Source organism: Sander lucioperca, chromosome 8 (assembly GCF_008315115.2).
Source record: "Sander lucioperca isolate FBNREF2018 chromosome 8, SLUC_FBN_1.2, whole genome shotgun sequence".
Lineage (NCBI taxonomy): Eukaryota > Metazoa > Chordata > Actinopteri > Perciformes > Percidae > Sander > Sander lucioperca.
The window spans coordinates 3038013-3058345 of record NC_050180.1 but is presented as its reverse complement, the minus strand read 5'-3'; the positions used below and the strand labels follow the sequence as shown (position 1 = coordinate 3058345).

The 20333-nt window shown below is 38.8% G+C and overlaps 1 protein-coding gene across 3 annotated transcripts; it reads right to left on the bottom strand.

Moving 5' to 3' along the window:
* Positions 1-16: 16 nt before the first annotated feature.
* Positions 17-19249, bottom strand: LOC116043182 (interleukin-20 receptor subunit alpha-like). Of its 3 annotated transcripts, none has more exons than XR_004897974.1 (9): positions 19130-19249; positions 17206-17317; positions 16887-17007; positions 9260-9423; positions 8035-8201; positions 5383-5536; positions 4120-4247; positions 1456-2748; positions 17-1127 (listed from the first exon to the last, which is right to left on the bottom strand). XR_004897974.1 is itself a non-coding variant. In XM_031289686.2 (9 exons), the coding sequence occupies exons 3-9, from the start codon at positions 17252-17254 to the stop codon at positions 1948-1950; spliced, it is 1584 nt and encodes a 527-aa protein (XP_031145546.1). In that variant the 5' UTR covers positions 17255-17317; positions 17659-17846; positions 19130-19249; the 3' UTR covers positions 17-1947. The 3 variants fall into 3 exon arrangements, 2 of the variants coding, with proteins under 2 accessions (XP_031145546.1, XP_031145545.1); XM_031289686.2 differs by adding an exon at positions 17659-17846 and having other exon boundaries at positions 17-2748; XM_031289685.2 differs by having other exon boundaries at positions 17-2748.
* Positions 19250-20333: the final 1084 nt, after the last annotated feature.

The following is a 20333-nucleotide window of genomic DNA, read 5'->3' as shown; positions in this document are numbered from 1 at the left end:
TGTAAACACGTTTTCAGCTATAACGTTAGTTGCTTTATTTTTCAGGAATAGAGCAACTTTCACTGTATGTAAGAAAGACGATGTACATCAGGAATGTGTTTTGTTATTAGGTAGAATGTAGAAAATTTGGCATCTACAAATTTAACAGCGATACTTTACAACATAAAAACAAGACACACAACAAAATAGTCTTAATAGGTAAAGGTATTTTACACAATTACAAATAAATAGAAAACATAATAATCAGCATGCATTATCCAGCAGACAGGGGGTGACATGACGGCACCTTCAAATTTATGTTTTCCCGATTTCGGGTAACGTTAGCAGAAAACATTATCAGTTGTATTTTGCGCCTTTTGGGGCCGTGGTATATTCTAAATCGGATCTGCTAGAATGGTCGACGTAGGGTAAAGCAAGGCAGAATAAGGCGGGTGACGTCGATGCGTCTAGCGGATCCGATCTAGCATAGTGATTTATATTTGTCCGCCGGTATGTGAAGGCAGCATCTGACAACAGGGTTGGTGATAGGAAATCACGTGACCTAGTATAAGTAAGATAGACTGCTAGAATACAACGAGGGAGGGAGGGAGGCAGCGCAGTGAGCGCAGCTTCAGTTGTCTGTTGTTTGCAAGGCATAGAGGCCATAATTGTTCAACAATTAACCATCAGTGGTGTGCAAAATTCAGATTACAACTACTCAGGCAATTCTGATGATGAACAACATCTAACATTCAGCATTGTAAGGGAACAGCATACACATGTATTCACATCATAGCCAAAACCTCCACTATTTTATCTTCTCACTGTTTACATCTCTTTATGTACAGTCTATGGTTAGTCCCTCAAGTTATACAGTACCATTTCCTTTCTGGTGTGACCTCCTTCAGTGAGCTGTGTTCCATACTAGGCCGACATATGAATTGTATAAAGTATATACTAACTACATACTTTCACTGTTCGTGTAGTTAGTATACAAGTACAAACATCCACATACATTTTTTTGTACTAACAGGACATTATACAATATGTGCACCAACTGTTAATGTCAAACTGCAACTTTGGAATAGAATTTCCTGTGAGTATTGCCTCAATTTTCATTAGTGCATTGTGGGACAATCAATATCACACTAAAAAAAAAAGTGGGTTTTGGTCGTATAAATAACCTAATTGGGCCACTTTTCGAAAGTGAACACATCATGTGTAGTATAATCTGGCGACACATCTCTAGATTTCTTTTAATTTCCATATTTTTGGAAAATGCCCAAAGGAGGGTATATAAAATACATGGGAGAGATTCCCATTTGTGAACTTGTGAGTGTTCATGCCATCAGTGAACTCGAGATGGTTGTATGATTGCGGAGTTGAGTTTTGTAAATAAAAAATGTCTGAATTCCATTGATCTGCTTCAGTTGTATTGGCCATGCTGGCTCATTGTGGCTCGCGGCTTACTGGGACACTTGGATTGAACAGAGCCATCATTATTAGTAACTCCTGTGCTTGTGCTACTATGACAGACCAAAATGTCTGCTGTGAAATATAATCATATAACATTATTTTCATCAAATTTGGCTTAGGCTAATGTGAGGTATCTTTATTTGTTTGGCTTTTATAGGCTGTTCCGTATTATTAAGTCGTATATAGCCGAGCTCTCAGAAAAGTTTCAGTTAGGACTTGGATGTTTACAAGAACGCTATTTACAAGTCAGAAACTGGCAATTCCAAGAACTTCAATATGTGAAGTGCAGGTGGCAACCATGGCATTGTAGCTGCAGGAGAAATGTATGTCTTGTGTTCTTGCTTTTCCTTAATATTAGGAAATCAGAGCACCAAAACTACATTCAAATATTTCAGTTGCAACTTTCCCTCAAAAAGAACGGAATCTACTTGCTGGGAAGAAATTCATTAATGCTACTTATACACATACAGTAACACACGTCATAGCAACTTATCATGTGTGTCTCATATATCCGGAGAATTCCTCTTCCTCATCCTCCTCCTTGTCCTCTTCCTGTGTCTCTTCATGCTCACCGTCACAGGGAAAAATGTGTGCATGTCTGCCTTCAGACCCAGTCGCAGTGATGTCTTCTTGTGTACGCAGCATTAATGCCACAGTTGTCTGATCATCTGACTCAGTTTGTGAGTCTCTGTGGCTCAAAGTCCATTTTGAGTCTGCGGGCAGTAGAGGCTCCAGATCGGACAAAAAGTCTGCAAGAGAATCTCTTGTATTCTGCTCCTCCTCCTCCCCTTCCTCGCATACAGCCAGTGCAGCTAGGGTGACTGAGAACAGATTTATATTGCCTGAGCTCTCACACACTTCCTCCTTATCCTCCTCCTCATCCACTTCAACTGTGACATGTACCTCAGGCATGAGAGAAACCTCCGCTCCTTCAGCTTTGTCCTCGTCTCGATCAAGGCGCCCATGTGTGACCTCAACCTCAAACTCTGTGTCCGGTACCTCTGTCTCTACTGTCAAACTCCCAGAGCCCCCTGATGCAGCCACCTTGCTGTTCCCCGACACATCAACAGAGTTTTGGCAGGAACTTTCACCTGAGGAAAGCTCTACAGCTCTGTCCATGTAGACGTGTTCCTCTTCCTCTTCATCCTCCCCATCCGAGTTACTGCCCCTGGAGGCAGGTTGTGGAGTTCTGGGATTGTTGAGCTTTCTCGGTTTCTCCACCCCTGCGCTGATGGAGATATTGTCAGGGATTGTTCTCTCTGGTGTCAGGGTGTAGCCTTGGCTCAGAGTATCCTAGAGTGGCAAAAAGGGAACAAAGGAACGGAGGGGAAATAACAGTGAGACAGGGTAATAGATACGCTAACTCAAAGATGCACCATCCGTGCTAAATACAGTATGGCATTATCTATTTAACCAAATAAAAGTATGGTGCTGGAACCAAATGTTAAGTGTGAAACATGAGGGTTAAATTTCAGCTACAGTATCTCCTAAATAAATAAATAAGTGTCCTTGGGTTTCATGAAAAGGCGCTATGTAAATAAAAGTTATTACTATTATTATTATTAAACAGCAGCGAGTGAGTCATCCCCTAACAAAAAGCTGGTCTGTCAGTCACTGTCAGTGTATGAAGCATAGAATTGAAATGTTTTATGGCATGATGAACAATAAAATGACATGATGTACACTGGAGTGACAAGATGTATAATGGAATGACATGATGTATGATGGAATGACATGATGTATGATGGAATGACATGATGTATAATTGAATGACATGATGTATAATTGAATGACATGATGTATGATGGAATGACATGATGTATAATTGAATGACATGATGTATAATTGAATGACATGATGTATGATGGAATGACATGATGTATGATGGAATGACATGATGTATGAAGGAATGACATGATGTATAATTGAATGACATGATGTATAATTGAATGACATGATGTATGATGGAATGACATGATGTATGAAGGAATGACATGATGTATGATGGAATGACATGATGTATGAAGGAATGACATGATGTATAATTGAATGACATGATGTATAATTGAATGACATGATGTATAATTGAATGACATGATGTATAATTGAATGACATGATGTATAATTGAATGACATGATGTATAATTGAATGACATGATGTATAATTGAATGACATGATGTATAATTGAATGACATGATGTATAATTGAATGACATGATGTATGATGGAATGACATGATGTATGATGGAATGACATGATGTATGATGGAATGACATGATGTATGAAGGAATGACATGATGTATGATGGAATGACATGATGGAATGACATGATGTATGATGGAATGACATGATGTATGAAGGAATGACATGATGTATGATGGAAAAACATGATGTATGAAGGAATGACATGGTGTATAATGGAATGACATGATGTATGATGGAATGACATGATGTATGAAGGAATGACATAATGTATGAAGGAATGACATGATGGAATGACAATGTATGAAGGAATGACATGATGTATAATGGAATGACATAATGTATGAAGGAATGACATGATGGAATGACATGATGTATGAAGGAATGACATAATGTATAATGGATGGATGGATAAACAGATAAGATTGATAGATATTATAGACAAATACAAAAGTGTCTTACATGTAGTACTCTGGGCAGAGCATTCTGTTTACAAAGGAATCCAGTGTAACAGAGGCAAAACGTGGAGCTCATCAGGACACAGATAGCCAAAATCAGAGAAGCAGCAACTGCACCTAAAACAGAAAGGTCTGAAGACATGCACACATACACACACACAGTCATATATCATTAATCTGGAAGTATTAGTGCCATGCACTGTCTATTTACTTCTCCGGTACCATGTAACAATGTACCATGTAACAAAAAGTAACAAAAGTGTGACCAGGATATAGAGTTTTTTGCAGGCGGACTGCAACTAGTGCAACTTGTGTGGTAACTTTCAGTTCCTATCGTTCCGCTCTCCTCTTATCAATCCAAAAGGACAAGGTAACCGGGGGGAAACAAGTGTGTGAGTATCCCCTGGTATGGCGTACTGCCAGTTTATGTATTTTAGCATAATCAGGATTGAATAGACAACTTTTGACTTGCCAAATGTAAATGAAATATAACCACATTTTTCATTTCACGTATAGCATTACGGTTGTATTTGTATATGGTTAATGTATGGGTCATCTTTGCACATTCCCGTATAGCTCTCTCATTTTAAACAGTTGCATTGTACTTATTATATAGTCTTTAGTAATATAATTATAATAACATAATTTTAACATACTTTTATTGGAAGGTTTTCTATTTGTTTCTTGTCTATGCACCAAAACACAAGCTAATTCCTTTTATATGAAAACATACTTGTCAATAAACCTGATTCTGATTACTTGTTATCACACAAGGAAACCTTTGGACTGTCGGATTTTAAACAATGTGAACTCAAAAAGAGACATCATCTGCTCTTGGCAGCATATGTAAGCTGCTGTAAACATACATGAAACTATAAACATCCTAGATAATATTTTTCCATAGAGGAACAACCCCCGTGCAGGGTTCTAAAACTGTCATGCAGGAAAATGGGATGAAAGCATCGAATGCAGTTGGCTACAGTTGTTGCAGCCCGTAAAATGCCCACCTGTAATGTATGATAATAAATTCCTTGTGATGCTAACATGTAACCAAGTGTGTTACTGGTGTGTTGCAGGTGTATCAGGAACCCCTGGCCATGAAATTACCAAAACAGCACTTGCACTGGCTTGGGTCACTTAACTGCTCTTCACCCCTTTATTTGACAATAGAGCCCATTCAATTCAAAATCTTATCCTAAACCTAACCGTTAATAACACACATCATCACAACATAATAAACTCTGAAAGCTCTGAAAGTTCAGCTCACCTCTTGGTTCCACAATGCTAGTGAAGGTACAATTCCAAGTGGATGGTAAGGTGTTTTTGTTCACATTAATCTTCATGCGCACCTGTACACAGTACTCCGTACCAATCTGTAGGTTGGTCAGGTTATAAAGGCTGTCTGATGTTATGATGGACTCCTGCAGGTTAAATATGGAGAAATAAATTAGTTTAAATGAATTTCCATTTGAGCCTTATCCGTGACCTCAGCACTCCGTACATTAACCTACTGCGTGATTAGATTAAAAAACCTCATATTATGCTCATTTTCAGATTCATAATTGTATTTAGAGGTTGTACCAGAATAGGTTTACATGGTTTAATTTTCAAAAAACACCATATTTTTGTTGTACTGCTCATTGCTGCAGCTCCTCTTTTCACCCTGTGTGTTGAGCTCTCTGTTTTAGCTACAGAGTGAGACCTCTCACTTCTGTTCCATCTTTGTTGGGAGTCGCTCATGCGCGGTAGCTAGGTAAGGACTACTAGCCAGTCAGAAGCAGAGTATGAGGGCGTGCCCTGACAGTACCTAGGTAAGGACTACTAGCCAGTCAGAAGCAGAGTATGAGGGCGTGCCATGCTAGCAGCTATCAATTAAATTCAATTTTATGGATGCATGGTTTACATTACATGGATGCACACAGATGGAAAGAGAGAAGAGCTCAGTGTATCAAAGGAAGTCCCCCGGCAGTCTAAAACTATAACAGCATAATTAAGAGCTGGTCCATGGCAAACCTGAGCCAGTTCTATAAGGGTTGGTAGATTAATCTGACGACAATGAAGAAAAGCAGAGAAGTGACGTCTCTGTAGCTATACACCCTCCCCCGCTTGTCTAGGCAAATGCTGCAACTCCTCACTCCCTAACTATAAGCTGTATCAAAGAGAGTTTTAAGTTTACTCTTAAATGTGGTGACGGTGTTTGCCTCCCGAACCCAGACTGGGAGCTGGTTCCACAGGAGAGGAGCCTGATAGCTGAAGCCTCTGGCTCCCATTCTACTTTTAGAGACTCTAGGAACCACAAGTAACTCTGCATTCTGGGAGTGCAGTGCTCTAGTAGAACAATAAGGTACTATGAGCTCTTTAAGATATGATGGTGCCTGACCATTAAGAGTTTTTCTAGGTCAGGAGAAGGATTTTAAGTTCTAGCTAGGTGAGCATTATAAGGTGTGATAAAGTTTGTCTCTGAAGTAAAGGCTGGACTACAATAGAGCTGTTTGGAGCAGTTTGTGAACAGTGTTTTCTGTTGGAGATGGTAAGTCCCTTTGGGGTGGACTTTGGGCTTTTTCACTTTGTAAACCTATAACATATAAAAATATATAACACAATAGCACTTTAAATCTCGGTTTCACCCTGGGTAATCATTTTATCTTTCCAAGCAGTCATGCGACATCTATGGTATCATAACAAATATCTTTGAAGATATGAGCTGCTGCTGAATAAGAGTTCTCACTGTTGGCACAGGGAACTCTACGTGACCGAATCACGGAGTACCGCACAGAGTGCTGAGGTCGCAGATGCCACCATTTCCACTCCAAAGAGAAGATTGGAGTTTTAGTTCTAAGTTTTGTCCGAGGCAGAGCTGCTCTGGAAGAAGAAATGTCCGCAGTTAAACCCGAAAGGCAAGAGACATAAGCAATTTGGATAATAGAACTAATATTCCCTTGTCACCACAGACAGACTTGTCGAAGCAGCAAAAGCACTAATGATGGCTGCATTTCATTCAGGTGAGCCAGTTTCAGGGCTCTGATATTGTCCATGCTTACTCACTGACATGGCTTACTGGGACACTAAATGGAATGGGGCCCCTGTGATGGGTGTTATTTCCACCTGTGTCGAAAATGTCTGCTGTGAAAAGGGTCTGTTAGTCCAACCCGGTCTCACGCCAGTTCGTGAAATTTTGATTTATTGATTCGTGTACAGGTCACGATTTTAGAACGTTACCATTTCACGTCATGACACTGGGCTGCTCTGGGGGATGCCACAACGGGGAAATTAAACGCCACACGCCGGCGACAACAACGGGACACAGACCCGCCACACGCAAGATGCGATCCTCGGCCACAGGGACACAATCCGCGGTCTCTGTGGCACGCAACGGGGACATGAAACGCCACACGCCAGCCACAACAACGGGACGGTTGTGGTTAGGGAAAGAAGAACTGGGAAAGGAACTGCCATACGCAGGACACGCCGACAACAACGGGACGGTTGTGGTTAGGAAGAGAATAACACGGAAAGGAACTGCAACACGCGGGACGCGATCCCCGGTGTCCGGGGTGAAAGTCCTGTGTTGTTTGACCCATCCACCACCCCGACCAACCTCCCTGCGCGTATTTTCGCCTTATCAATACTACTCGCTACCGTAATCGTTCTGTGATCACAAAATATGCTTCCCATTTAAATACATTAAATTAAAATTCGTGCTCACCACACGAAAAAAACGACACAGTAATGTTCCTTCAGCAATCTTGCCTGTGAAAAATGAAGAAATGTCCGTGTGGCAATAAAAAGTATTAATTGGAGTGCCAAATTACCTTTATAGAGAAATGATATATAAAATGTAATACCTAATGAGAACTTAGAATTCAGAATTATTAGAAGAAATGTGTGGTTTGCCATATGTCAGAAATGGATGTCTTACCACAGCTTCTTTAGGTTTCCTCCACAAGACTTCGAATTGAGGATTGAACACTGCCTTGATATCTTGATTCTCGATTCCTGAGCCACGTTCAGCTTTAGGGAGTGAAATGTTGATTTGGATGCAGTTTCCACATCCAGTCAGGGAGACTTCTGGAGGACCTATTGTGGCTTGTGACAAGAAGAAAAGACATTCTTTTTTAAATTTGTGTATTTCTGAATTTGTGCATTCCAATTATATGGCATGTTTTTGGTTCACTCTGCTGCTGTTTTTTTAATATCACTAACCAAGATTCTGACCAATGCTCTATGCCAGCTAAAGGAGAAAATGGGACTATATCTGTATTCAATTTGAGTCAGCTGCTCATATGGTGCTGCTTCTTCTCAAGGTTTAGTCCTTGACTACAGCATGTTATGCTTGTATTTCGGTAATTAAATAATTCTCCATCTAAGAGCCAAGTCAAACCTCAAACAAAGGTTTACTACCACGATGAAAACAATTTGTAAAACATGATGGAAAGATCTCAAACCAGAACTGATGTTTTCATTGGCCGCTACTTTTCGTCTAATCAGTGGACGTTTAGGTCCACTTTTAGGTGTACATTTAAAATGCACATAAAAACTGGTGCATGGAAACAGACTATGTGACACCCGCCCCCGTCACCCTGGGTGACTCCTCAGTCCTTCTGTTCCTGGGCTCCATCATCTCACAGGACAACCAGCTCCCTCATCAAAAAAGCCCAACAGAGGATGTACTTCCTGCGGCACATGAAGAAGTTCAACCTGATGGTGACAATGATGGTGCACTTCTACACTGCCATCATTCACCTGCTCCATCACCATCTGGTACACTGCTGCCACTGCTAAGGACAAGGGGCAGACTGCAGCGTACCATCCACTCTGCTGAGAAGGTGATTGGCTGCAATCGGCTGTCTCTCCCAGACCTGTATGCCTCCCGGACGCTGAGGTGGGCAGGAACGATTGTCGCCAATCTCACCCCAATTTCACCTCGGACACAACTTATTGTGGACACAGCAATAAACCCTTTTCTGATTCTGATTTGCTATACTTTCTTTAACTGGCCTACACTTTTAATTGATGCTGCAGTGATTAAACTTTCTCTGGCAGAATCAGTGAGACTCTTATATGTGAGCAACAAATCACAATATGTCATTCAACAAAGCCAAGGCAACAAGCATGTAACTCAAAAGACTCTGACATCAACGTACTGTCTGTGGAAGGGTTGAAGAAGAGTTTGCTGGACTCTGGCGACACGCTTTGGTTGTGGGACGCCTGGATAGTCAGGGCATATTGCACGTAGTAGCGTGGAAGCCTTATCTTAAATGATGTTCTGTTAGTAGACTGTAGCCGTTTTGGTTCTCTTTTGTTCACCCTGCACAAAAAGAGAAACAGAGCACAAACATTATGTCATGCTTACATTTCTCTCAGTATGGCCTAGCAGGTAACAAAACTATCACGTCAGTTGATAGGTGAATATGATTATCGAAACTGAAGCACAGAAACTCCAGTGTTCGAGGTAATATTTGACACGTCTTGATCCCAATTCTTTAATAACCAAATGTGAGGGACCCTTCTCAAAAATGTTGATACTTAATTGCAATTAATCGCATGACTGTCCATAGTTAACTTGCGATTAATCACAAGTTAACCGCACATTTTTTATCTGTTCTTAATGTATTTTAAAAGGGATATTTTTCAGGTTTTTAATGCTCTTATCAACATGGGAGCGGACAAATATGCATGTTTTATGCAAATGTTTATTATTATTGCAACAATCTAAAACAATGACAAATACTGTCTAGAATATTCTCCAGAATAACCTCAAAGGAACTGTATGTAATATTTGGCAAACTCGAGCCCAATAAGCAACAACAGCTGGGCACATATGAGCACATGGCATATTATCAACGATCCTCTATACTAAAAACAGCGCATTTCAAGCAGCGCCAATGGTAATACACAGAACACACTTCCTGTCTCCTAAATGGGCGTGGCCTCATTTGGAGGTGTACTGAATGTCGTGTGGATGGATGAAAAGTTATATTTGTATAATTTATTAGTTTTCTTTTGCTAACATTAGATATTTTGACAGCTAAAAGACATATTTAGCATCAAGAAAATATTTTTTGTTTGGGCATTCATGAACCATCTGGAAGGGCTTTGAAACTCAACTTGCCGTTCAAAAGACCCTTTTGTTATCCATTTCTGCTCAAGGAGCTTTGTTTCTGCTAGCCATCAGCTAGGCATTCATAAGGTTACTGCTGCATCGCTTTCCGATTTCCCAAACTACAGAGCAACCCGAGGCCCAAATCACAGAATGTGTGTGCTTTAGTCGCATGTCAAAAAAATAGTGGTGTTGTAACTCATTATTATCGCGTTCATTTTGACAGCCCTTGATTTAAAAAAAATCAACCAACATGTCATTCTTAGACTTTTTAACTCGCAAACAACTGACAATGTGAGCATAGTTCTAAAAAACCCAGAATAGGTGTTGACCTATACTGCAGCCAGCCACCAGGGGGCGATCCAGATGTCTTGGCTTCACTTGTACAGTCTATGCATCTACCTCTGGTACAAATAGGCCATTTGCTAACATGCTTGTCATAACAACTTTTAAGGCGAAAATGTGTCAATATCATCAAACACTAATTAATACGTAATTTTCATAAATGGATTTCCCAAAACAGCCGGGCACTAGTTTTAAGCAAACAGGAGGAAATAGTGCATTTGTTGGGGACTATTTTCAGCAGCGGATTAATCCACATTTAGTACTGTAGAGTGTTTGTGGCAGCAGAACAGTGTATGTGGATTGAGTCCAAATAAAGTACAGTGTGTGTGTTCGTGGTGATGAAGAGACATGACGCCCAGTGCTACAGTGTGGCTCATCGATGTGTTTCAATAGTTTTTGGACAACAATGGAGCTCTATGGCACAGAGGAAGAAGATATATCCGGCTTTGACACACACAACATCCTCTTTATTAAAGGATTTGTTGACAAGAAGAAAAACCTCCAGAAGAATATCCCCAGACCTATCTTTTAAAATTTAGTAAGATAGTAAAGAGGTGAGCTAATTAGCTTGCTAACATCAAAACACATTATCATATTACCAGTACAAGTTCCACCCAGCAATGAATCATGTCTATTCAGTTCTGTAAATTCAGGCAAATACAATCAAATGAAATGTGAACCTTCACAATGACTGTCAAAACCAAACATTTGATCACCTGAAACTGAAAGGCACACACAAAGGAACACTCAAATCCCCTCCCCTTAGCTTTTTATAAGAGCGCTTGAATCATCAGTTCCTTTAAAACTATCAGGCGGCCCCTCTGTGGTCACAGCTGCACTGCACACACACACGAGATACCTAATGGATGGAAACAAACAACGACTCAGCCACGGTCAAGGAAAGCAGAGGTTAGAGATAGTCTGACATTCCATCCAAGAAGACGCTAAAGGAAGCCGCAGATTGTCAGACAGACCATGGACTGACTGAAAACGTGACCAAAATAAAGGTTGCGGTTGTTCAGAGAGGCTGATAAACACTGATAACATGAGAAAGTCACACTGATGTAAATCAGTGTTTACGATGATATCTTCTTTCTTTACCTTACCTTCTTTCTTCATATATTTGTATTTATGCTTGCTATTTTCCTTGTGAATATGAAAAAAATATATACAACATTTTTGCGTAATGACTGCAGTTGCACAGCACTAATGTCTTTAAGACTGCAGAATAACACCAATGACTATGACGTCAAACATGACCCTTTGTCTTGTGTACACTTCTTACATAATCATGTTTATATTTAGCTGAAATAATTCAGCATACTTACTGTTAGAAAAATGATGCTTAGAACGGTTTTGCTTCAGTTTCTTTGTTAAGCCATTTGCTGAAGTGCTGTAAAACTGACTCTACTTGCAAGGAAAAACGAACTTTGAGAGAACTCCATTGATTTTGTCCATTCTTTGATAAATAATTATCCTAACCCTAATGTAAAAAATGAAATGCTTAGCTTTGAATGCAAAGGAAGAATGTATATGCCTAGATTCTCTTTTGTTTATAACCCTTACAAAGTTGAATAACATATGTATTGACTGATGAAGTCTATTGGTCCGTTGCACTGTTTTATCCTTATCCCTAGCCAACAGAATGTTTGTCCTTTTCTCTTCTGACTTGCCTACAGTATAGTATGGATTTAATATGTTTTGCTAACACTGTAGAATTAATGATATGTCAAGTGTTTAAGTCACTTGTTGTTTTCTTACATGAATGCTGTTTGAACAATTTTTTTCATTTTTTGTCAATAAATATTTCAGCATTAAGCGAGACAGTGTATGGGAGTTCTTCTCATTGTTTAGAAAATATGCAATGCCCTCTGTGTTTCACTCCAAGTACAAAGGCTGGGGGCGTCCTGGCAGCCCATGGGTTTTACAGAGGTGGGAAGAGCACAAGAATATTCTACTCAAGTAAAAGTTAAAACTAGGGCTGTCAAACGATTACATTTTCTTAATCGCGATTAATCGTTGAATTTCTATAGTTAATCGCGATTAATCGCATGTTTTATCACATGATTAAAATTCTATTATTTTGCATTTCAGAACTGTTTTTAAGTACATATTAACAATGGAAAGCAATTCTTACCAGTGTATCTTGATTGGGAATCAAATGAATGCAATGAATGAAAGAAAATGACTTTATGAACTTGATTTTAAGATTTGTATTTGTTTATTATATATTTAATCTAGTCACACAATTGAATCTAGAGTCAATATTAGGGTTGGGTATTGTTTGGTTTGGATACCGGTGCTAAAGTGGTACTTTTAAAACGCTACCGGTGCCTTAACAGTGCATGAACTGATACTTTTTTAAGAAAGTTAAAAAAAGATGGGTACTAAACAGTTGGCGACATTAAAGAATGGCTTGTTTATTGCTAAGCCCATATCGTCAAAATTAAATGTTTAATAATAATGTAATCACTATAACAATAACTTATTTCACTAGTAAATAGCTGTTGAATGACAAAAACAACCACCAGATGGGAAAAGGGCATTTAACAACAACTTTGAATGCACCACGAGGCTGTAAATTACCAGTTTCATTGAACGCACCGCACTGTCTGTGTTTTTCCGACAACAGCAGCAGCAGATTGTTACATCCCAGTGTTGAATCCTCTACAGTGAAATACAGACAAACTTTACACCGTTTAGCGTTGTAACCGTGTTTAATCCAGCTACTAGCTAGCGGTAGGCTAATGTTAGCTGCTGTTGAGTATAGTGTTAACTAGCTAGCGGTAGGCTAACGTTAGCTGCTGTTGAGTATAGTGTTAACTAGCTAGCGGTAGGTTAACGTTAGCTGCTGTTGAGTATAGTGTTAACTAGCTAGCGGTAGGCTAATGTTAGCTGCTGTCGAGTATAGTGTTAACTAGCTAGCAGTAGGCTAATGTTAGCTGCTGTCGAGTATAGTGTTAACTAGCTAGCGGTAGGTTAACGTTAGCTGCTGTTGAGTATAGTGTTAACTAGCTAGCGGTAGGCTAACGTTAGCTGCTGTTGAGTATAGTGTTAACTAGCTAGCGGTAGGCTAATGTTAGCTGCTGTCGAGTATAGTGTTAACTAGCTAGCGGTAGGTTAACGTTAGCTGCTGTTGAGTATAGTGTTAACTAGCATCACGTGCAGCAATGTTTCTGTTTCCTGTAACGTCTGTTTCAGAGCATCAGAGAGAAGTGCAGACATATCAGTACCAGAATGAGGCACCGAAATCCGCGTTGCTATTCCTGCAGCAGGATGTGTTACGAGGAAGTACGGCAAAATAGTAGCCTGTTAGGCACGACGCAAAACTGAGTGAATAATAAATTAATAAATGGCGTCATGCGATTAATACGATTAAAAAGAAATGAACGCATTATGCTCGGCCCTTAATCGCATCGCGATTAACGCGTTAATGCTGACAGCCCTAGTTAAACGTAGTTAATTTAAAATGTACTCAGAGTAAAAGTAAGTTACTTTTTAACAGCGAGTGGAGAAATACTTTTTTTTTATATTCATACCTATTTAAATATCTTATTTATACTACTTTAATTAAATCACAGTCTTTTGCGATTTGTTAAGGCAACAGAGCCAAAAAAGTAAAACTTTAAAACAAAGCAAAAAACAAGACAAAAAAACAAGACAATAAACATTTGGATGAGTTCGTTGACAGATATTTTGCCAAAACGTTATTTCCTTTTTTTTACACTCAGTAACGGATTTTAAATTTTCAATCAGAACATACATTAAAATTACAGATTTTAAAAACTACTCTTAAAAGTAAAAGTACACAAAAAAACGACTCAATTACAGTAACGCGAGTGACTGTAATTTGTTACTTTCCACCTTTGGGGTTTTAGGGGCTAACCACGAACCACGACGACCTTTGTTAAAGGTCTGCCCCCATCTCTCTACTGTCTCCATAGTAAAAGGCACACAGAAGCTGTCCCCAGGACGCATCCTGAGGACATTTTATACATCTAAGAACATTTTTTTCTTTAAAGGAGAAATATGATTTGTTAAAAAAAAGGGTCCACTTATCCCCCCATTGTTCTAGAGCTTGTGACTCTTTTACACAGTGGCGTTTGGTCATTTGTCATGAAAATGTAGAGTGTCAAACTTTCCATTATTTTGAACTACGATCTGCCAAATCAGTCAGTGAATCAGGCTATGGGCACACACACACACACACACACACACACACACACACACACACACACACACACACACACACACACACACACACACACACGCACACACAGAGTCCTCGATTTATAGCTAAATACTAATAAATCGTCCACCAGCAACTTACAATTTCTTTTCAAAATTAACAGGAATCACAATTGAAGGGTAAAGCTTTTAGATGCAGCAACAAATTGGTCAAAACTTAAACAGGAATTTAAATCTCAGTATATAATGTAAAAAGTATATAAACATAAAATTGAATTGGATAGTCATTTCTGAGATCTGAGAGCGCCACAACAAAAAATTATATAAAAAAAATTATATATAATTTTATATATATATATATATCTCGATTATGGCAAAGAGTATATAAGTACCAAGAGGCGAAACTCAATAGAATGTTGTGTTGCGTTCAGACAAAGATGGCTGGGCTGCACTCTTTAGAACGTTCCATTGCAAGCTGCAGCTCGGTCATGGTTAAGTTCTAAAGAGTGCAGCTCCGCCATCTTGGACTGAACGCAACACAACGTTCTATTGAGTTTCGCCTCTTGGTACTTCTATACTCTTTGATTATGGAAAAAATCATAATCACTTTATTTTTATTTTGGTCAATATTGAAATCACAATTATTTACCACTAATGCTCATTGACTTTTGGAAAGATGTTACATTTACTGAACTTAACAGCATAATAATTGTTTTTCTCGATTACTTCTTTTGTGATCGTTAGGAGCTAAAATCGAAATCGCGATCCAAATTCGATTAATTGCACAACCCCTAGAAAGAACTGTAACCATTGTAGCAGGCTAACTCGTTCTATTTCTATAGTAGGGCTGCACGATATGAGGAAAATATGCGATATGCGATAAGGTTGATGAATATCGTGATAACGATATTTCTTGCGATAAATAAACAGATATTAAAGTGTTCTCAGTTCTGCCTTTCTGCAGCTTTCAGTATTCTGCTAAAATACAACACATTGCTTGTTGAATTTAAAACAAACAAAAGGAAATCATTTCCAACATAATTTTATTGAACAAATTCAACATTGAATTGAATATAAAAGGCTACACTAAAAAAGAACGACAGTTACATTTTAAAGTGCAGTTTTCTGCTGATATTTTCTTCATGGGCGATTTTAGACCCTTTTTGGGGGGGCTTAAGCCCCCCTAAATTTCATCTCAGCCCCCCCTAAAAATGATAAAACAAAAAAAACTTTTCTTTTTTTTTTAAATACATTTTTGTGCTTCAAGTTAGAGTTTGCAAACTTGTCTGTTAGTGACAGAGGACAAACAGTTACAGGTTCAAAGGGCTTGAAACAGGTTTAATATCCTGTGTGTCTGTAGCCGATGCTACGCACCTGTAACCCCGTCAAGGAAAGGGTTAACAGAAACGTAGTGTTGGCCAATCAGAGGAGGTTGTGCCAGACTTTCACCTTTGGCTGAGTCTCTATCTGATCTGTCAGAGGGAGAGCTCTCCTGCTCTCCCTCTGACAGATCAGATAGAGACTCCATCTCCTTGGTTGCGTAGTTTAACGTCGGTAGTCCCCAGAGAAGAAGTTGGTCATTTCATGGTGCAGATTAGAACCCAAATTGAAATGTAAGCAACTAAAGGCAAGGCACTGTATCCATGTCACATTCTCATTAGGGGCTGAGCACCCCCTAAAGGTCTGATACTAGAATCGCCCCTGATTTTCTTTCAACTAACACAAAAAATATCTGAGTGTCTATCGTGATATGTCGCAGCCTTTCACAATGTGTATATTGCGCCAGTTAATATTGCGATAACGATATATCGTGCAGCCCTATTCTATGGTCAATGACCATGGCAAACAGTCCAATGTCTCATTCTATTTCAATGAGGCAGACAATTCAACAGGTTGTAAACAGGCCAACTGTTTAGCCAAATTGGCTCCTACAGTACATGTTTAGAGACAACACAGAAAGTTGCCAAACGTGTCTCATAGCACAGATCAGCCATGAGTGCAAATAACTGTGCCAGTGTGCCAAGTAAGAGTTGATGCAGAAGATTGGCTACATTTCCTCCTACCCAAGGAGAAAATGCCATCAGTCTAGCGTGGTAGGAAATAAGAGCAGTCAACAAGATGGTGGACAGGAAAATTACCTCCTGATAATGTTGTAGGATGTTCCTGGTGGCGTGCTGGGACCAGGATCCCAACGCAGCTCATGACGGAAGTTGATAGACTTGATGGAAAGATTGACCGGAGCAAGAAGGGAACCGAGCACTGTGTGAACAAGTTAACATGTGATGACACAGTGGGACTCAAACTGAAGGTAGAGAGACACACCTGGCAGGGCACTTTAATGAGTCATCAGCTTAATAACTGTTGTTAAAGTGGGCGTGTTATAGGTATGTGAGGTATTCAAAAAACGTTGCTGTAAAAATGTAATTAAGTTCTCTGAGTGAACTTGACTTTACTCACCAGAATAAATAAGTAATATGAGATAAAGAACAAGAGGCAAACACTTCATCCTGTCGTAGTCATAAAGCACCAGGTAGTGTGTCTGTCTCACCCTCCGTAGACTTCATGGTTACTGCCAAAAATCACAGAACAGTACATTATATTGGGTATGAAGCATTCAGACATATTGCACTGTACTGCATGTTTATTTTCTTAAAGAAACGCCAAATCTCTCTCTATTTAATTCACTTTTAATGATGATATACTTAACTCAATGTTTAAGCTTTAAAATGTACTTTTTAAAAAATATTTTTTAGTTAGAATTCAATTTACAAACATTCAGTCATCACATTCCATAAATATAAAACTATGCATACATAATTGCAAATAATATAACATGAAAACAAGTATGAGAATGATAAATTAAACAGAAACAAATAAAAAGATACAAAAGTAAAGAAGTGACAGACTTACAAACTTCATGAATGAAATTGACAGCAGGAGTTCTTCATTAAATAGTTTTGAGTAGATATCAGTTATTAAAATAGCTTTCTTATTTGGTACCAATTTAAGAGACTCAAAGTGTATGTCAGTTTCAATTTGGAATAGTTTAAAACATGGTCTTGATTTGGACAATGTTGTTTTGTGAATCTGGAACGTACCTAATAAAATAAAGAGATTTACAACATCAGATACATTTCTATCTTTACATTCAAAATAGGTAATCTCTAGTGTGATTGTAGAGTAGGCCTAGCTGTTGTTTTAGATACCATATCATTTTTCAAAACTTTTCCAGAATGTAATACAGAATGAACAGCCATAAAAAAAGATGGGTTAACGATTCTGTCTTACAAAAACTACAATAATTATCAACAGGCATGAACAGGTTCGTAGGATATACATTATGCAATATTTTCAAATGTAATTCCCTAACTTTGTTCGTGATGCAATACCTAAAAGGAACAAGCCACGCCCCGTGCCAGTTAATATCACAAAAATGATTATTACAGAAAAATTTCCCACGAGGTGTTATTTTTCTTTAAATTTAGAAAGCATTTTCTAATGTGCTTATTAGTACAATTGCTGCTCGTAATATCCATACCGTTTATATAAAGAGTCAAATTAAAACCAGGAACTTCATTTTGTTTTTTAATAACTTTTCATTAATTCTAATACCATTAGGTATAGATTTGAAAATTGAGTTATATTCTTTGAACGTTATCGGGAATGCCTTCTCTCTGAGAAAGGATTCATAGTAATTGTCTATTACAGGCAAAAAGCTCTTTTAAGAAGATAATATCTCAATCGATCCATTTCTGCAAATAGAGACTTGTGCAGAAGATGACTTGTTCCCTTTAGTGATGCATTCATTACTCCATAACATAGACTTGTGTGGAGAAAAGTTATGAGAATGACATAACTTCCAGGCCAAAAGAGCTTGTTGATAAAATTGGGATAGTTTCAATTAAAATGTACCTCGTTTCCTCACGTAGCTAGTGGATTCAATGGCATAAGGCTCATATGACTATTAGCATGTTAATAATTTAAATGTCGAGCTGGTACTAATTAGCTAACTGGCATACGTAGCTACATGTTCTAGTAGAGTTGACCCACTTTTAGGCTGGCATAACGTTAACTGTCCAAAGAATAACGTTAGTTTACTTAATTTTGACATAAATGCAAACATTATGGAGTATTAAACTGATATGTAAATTACCGTTACAGAGATTAGCTCTTTTTTTGACGAAGTTGACTGCTAGTTGTTCAACAGTGGTTTTCCTAGTAAAAATAACTACAGGTCAGTCTACCCACATTTACAGTAGCCTAACGTACACTGGCTGGTTTACTGACAGTTCTGAATTTTTAACTCACACAGTGGTGTTAGCTAACAGCTAAAAAACAAACAAACATCTCTTGTCATGATATTGACTGTTCAGTCACTTACCGACACACAGCGCGTGTGAGAGTTGTTTCAATGTCCGAGAAGGAAAACCGAAAAAATCTCAAGCAGCCCGTAGTTGGCTGTTTCGCTGTACTGTCAATACTTTACCCACTGACGTCAAACCAGAAGCATTTAGACACTGCCACTTCCTGTCTCACCTTCAAAATAAAGGTCTTACCACCGAATACCTGTTGCAACATTTGAGTGTTGAAAATACAGAATACAGAATACATTGTATTGTAAGCATTGGTTTATCTCAAATTGCGTAATTATGTACAGACTTAATATGTATAAGCTTTGCTCATTCTAGGCTACTTGATCTTATTTTCTCTTTGGGATCAATACAGATTTATCTTTTCAGATATTATTATCTTATCTTATCCCTATAGCAGGTCAGCATTTATATCAATTCAGAAAATGGCAAATCATTGTATTAGATGGCACTTAATTTCCCAAACGTTGTCACTATATTATAGTTTTTGGATAGAGTTGAAGCATTGATGGTGTTTTGACAAAGTCACGTAACTTCCTGTGTGAGTGCACCAAACGTCACTCGGGCCGTTTCTCAATCTGTGTTCTTTTATTGACTTGTGTTCTTGTGTCCCTGTGAAACGTCATCTCGTGTTGCCCAAGTACTGTCCCAATACACAAGTTCGCATTTCACCAAGAACAGTTAAGATTCCCGGAAATGTTCTTGACACGCCCATTTTACCGAGGATGCATTGGTTGGTAACTTGTATGAACTTCGCTGCAACCGTATCCCAACATTCATTTCGGCATTCAATGATGGTCGGGTTTCCGGTACATAGACAGCCCAAAAATGGGACAATTTTAACAATTTTCGCCATCTTATTCATCACCAAATTAACTTCTGACCACATTTTAGGCGAGAAATGAACGGTTTAGATTTCGAATATAGGCAGTCTTGCGAAAATCTTTGCCGAATTGACAATTTGCTCCAAGGTTTTCGGAGTTTTCGGAGCTCCGTGAAGTGAGGCGGCCGCCAGCTTGCGCCTGCCCCGGCCGCTAGCTCGTCGCTCGGATAGTCACGCTCAGAGACCCCGCTGGAAGCCGGAGGTCTTTTAGACCGGTCCCGTAAATAAGAGGCTTTTATTTCGCCGTTGACGGATCGTTTGTTTAAATATCACAACACATGTCCATCATAAGATTAATGGGAACCTGTGGTTAACTGTCTTTTCAGAGTTAA

Excerpts from the sequence above, each read along its gene's own strand:
- LOC116043182 (XM_031289686.2), bottom strand. The coding sequence starts at position 17,254 with ATGAAGTGTTTGCCTCTTGTTCTTTATCTCATATTACTTATTTATTCT. Across the intron at positions 17,008-17,205 it reads CATATTACTTATTTATTCTG|TGCTCGGTTCCCTTCTTGCT; the intron begins GTGAGTAAAGTC and ends TTGTTCACACAG. Across the intron at positions 4,248-5,382 it reads TAGCATTGTGGAACCAAGAG|ACCTTTCTGTTTTAGGTGCA; the intron begins GTGAGCTGAACT and ends GCATGTCTTCAG.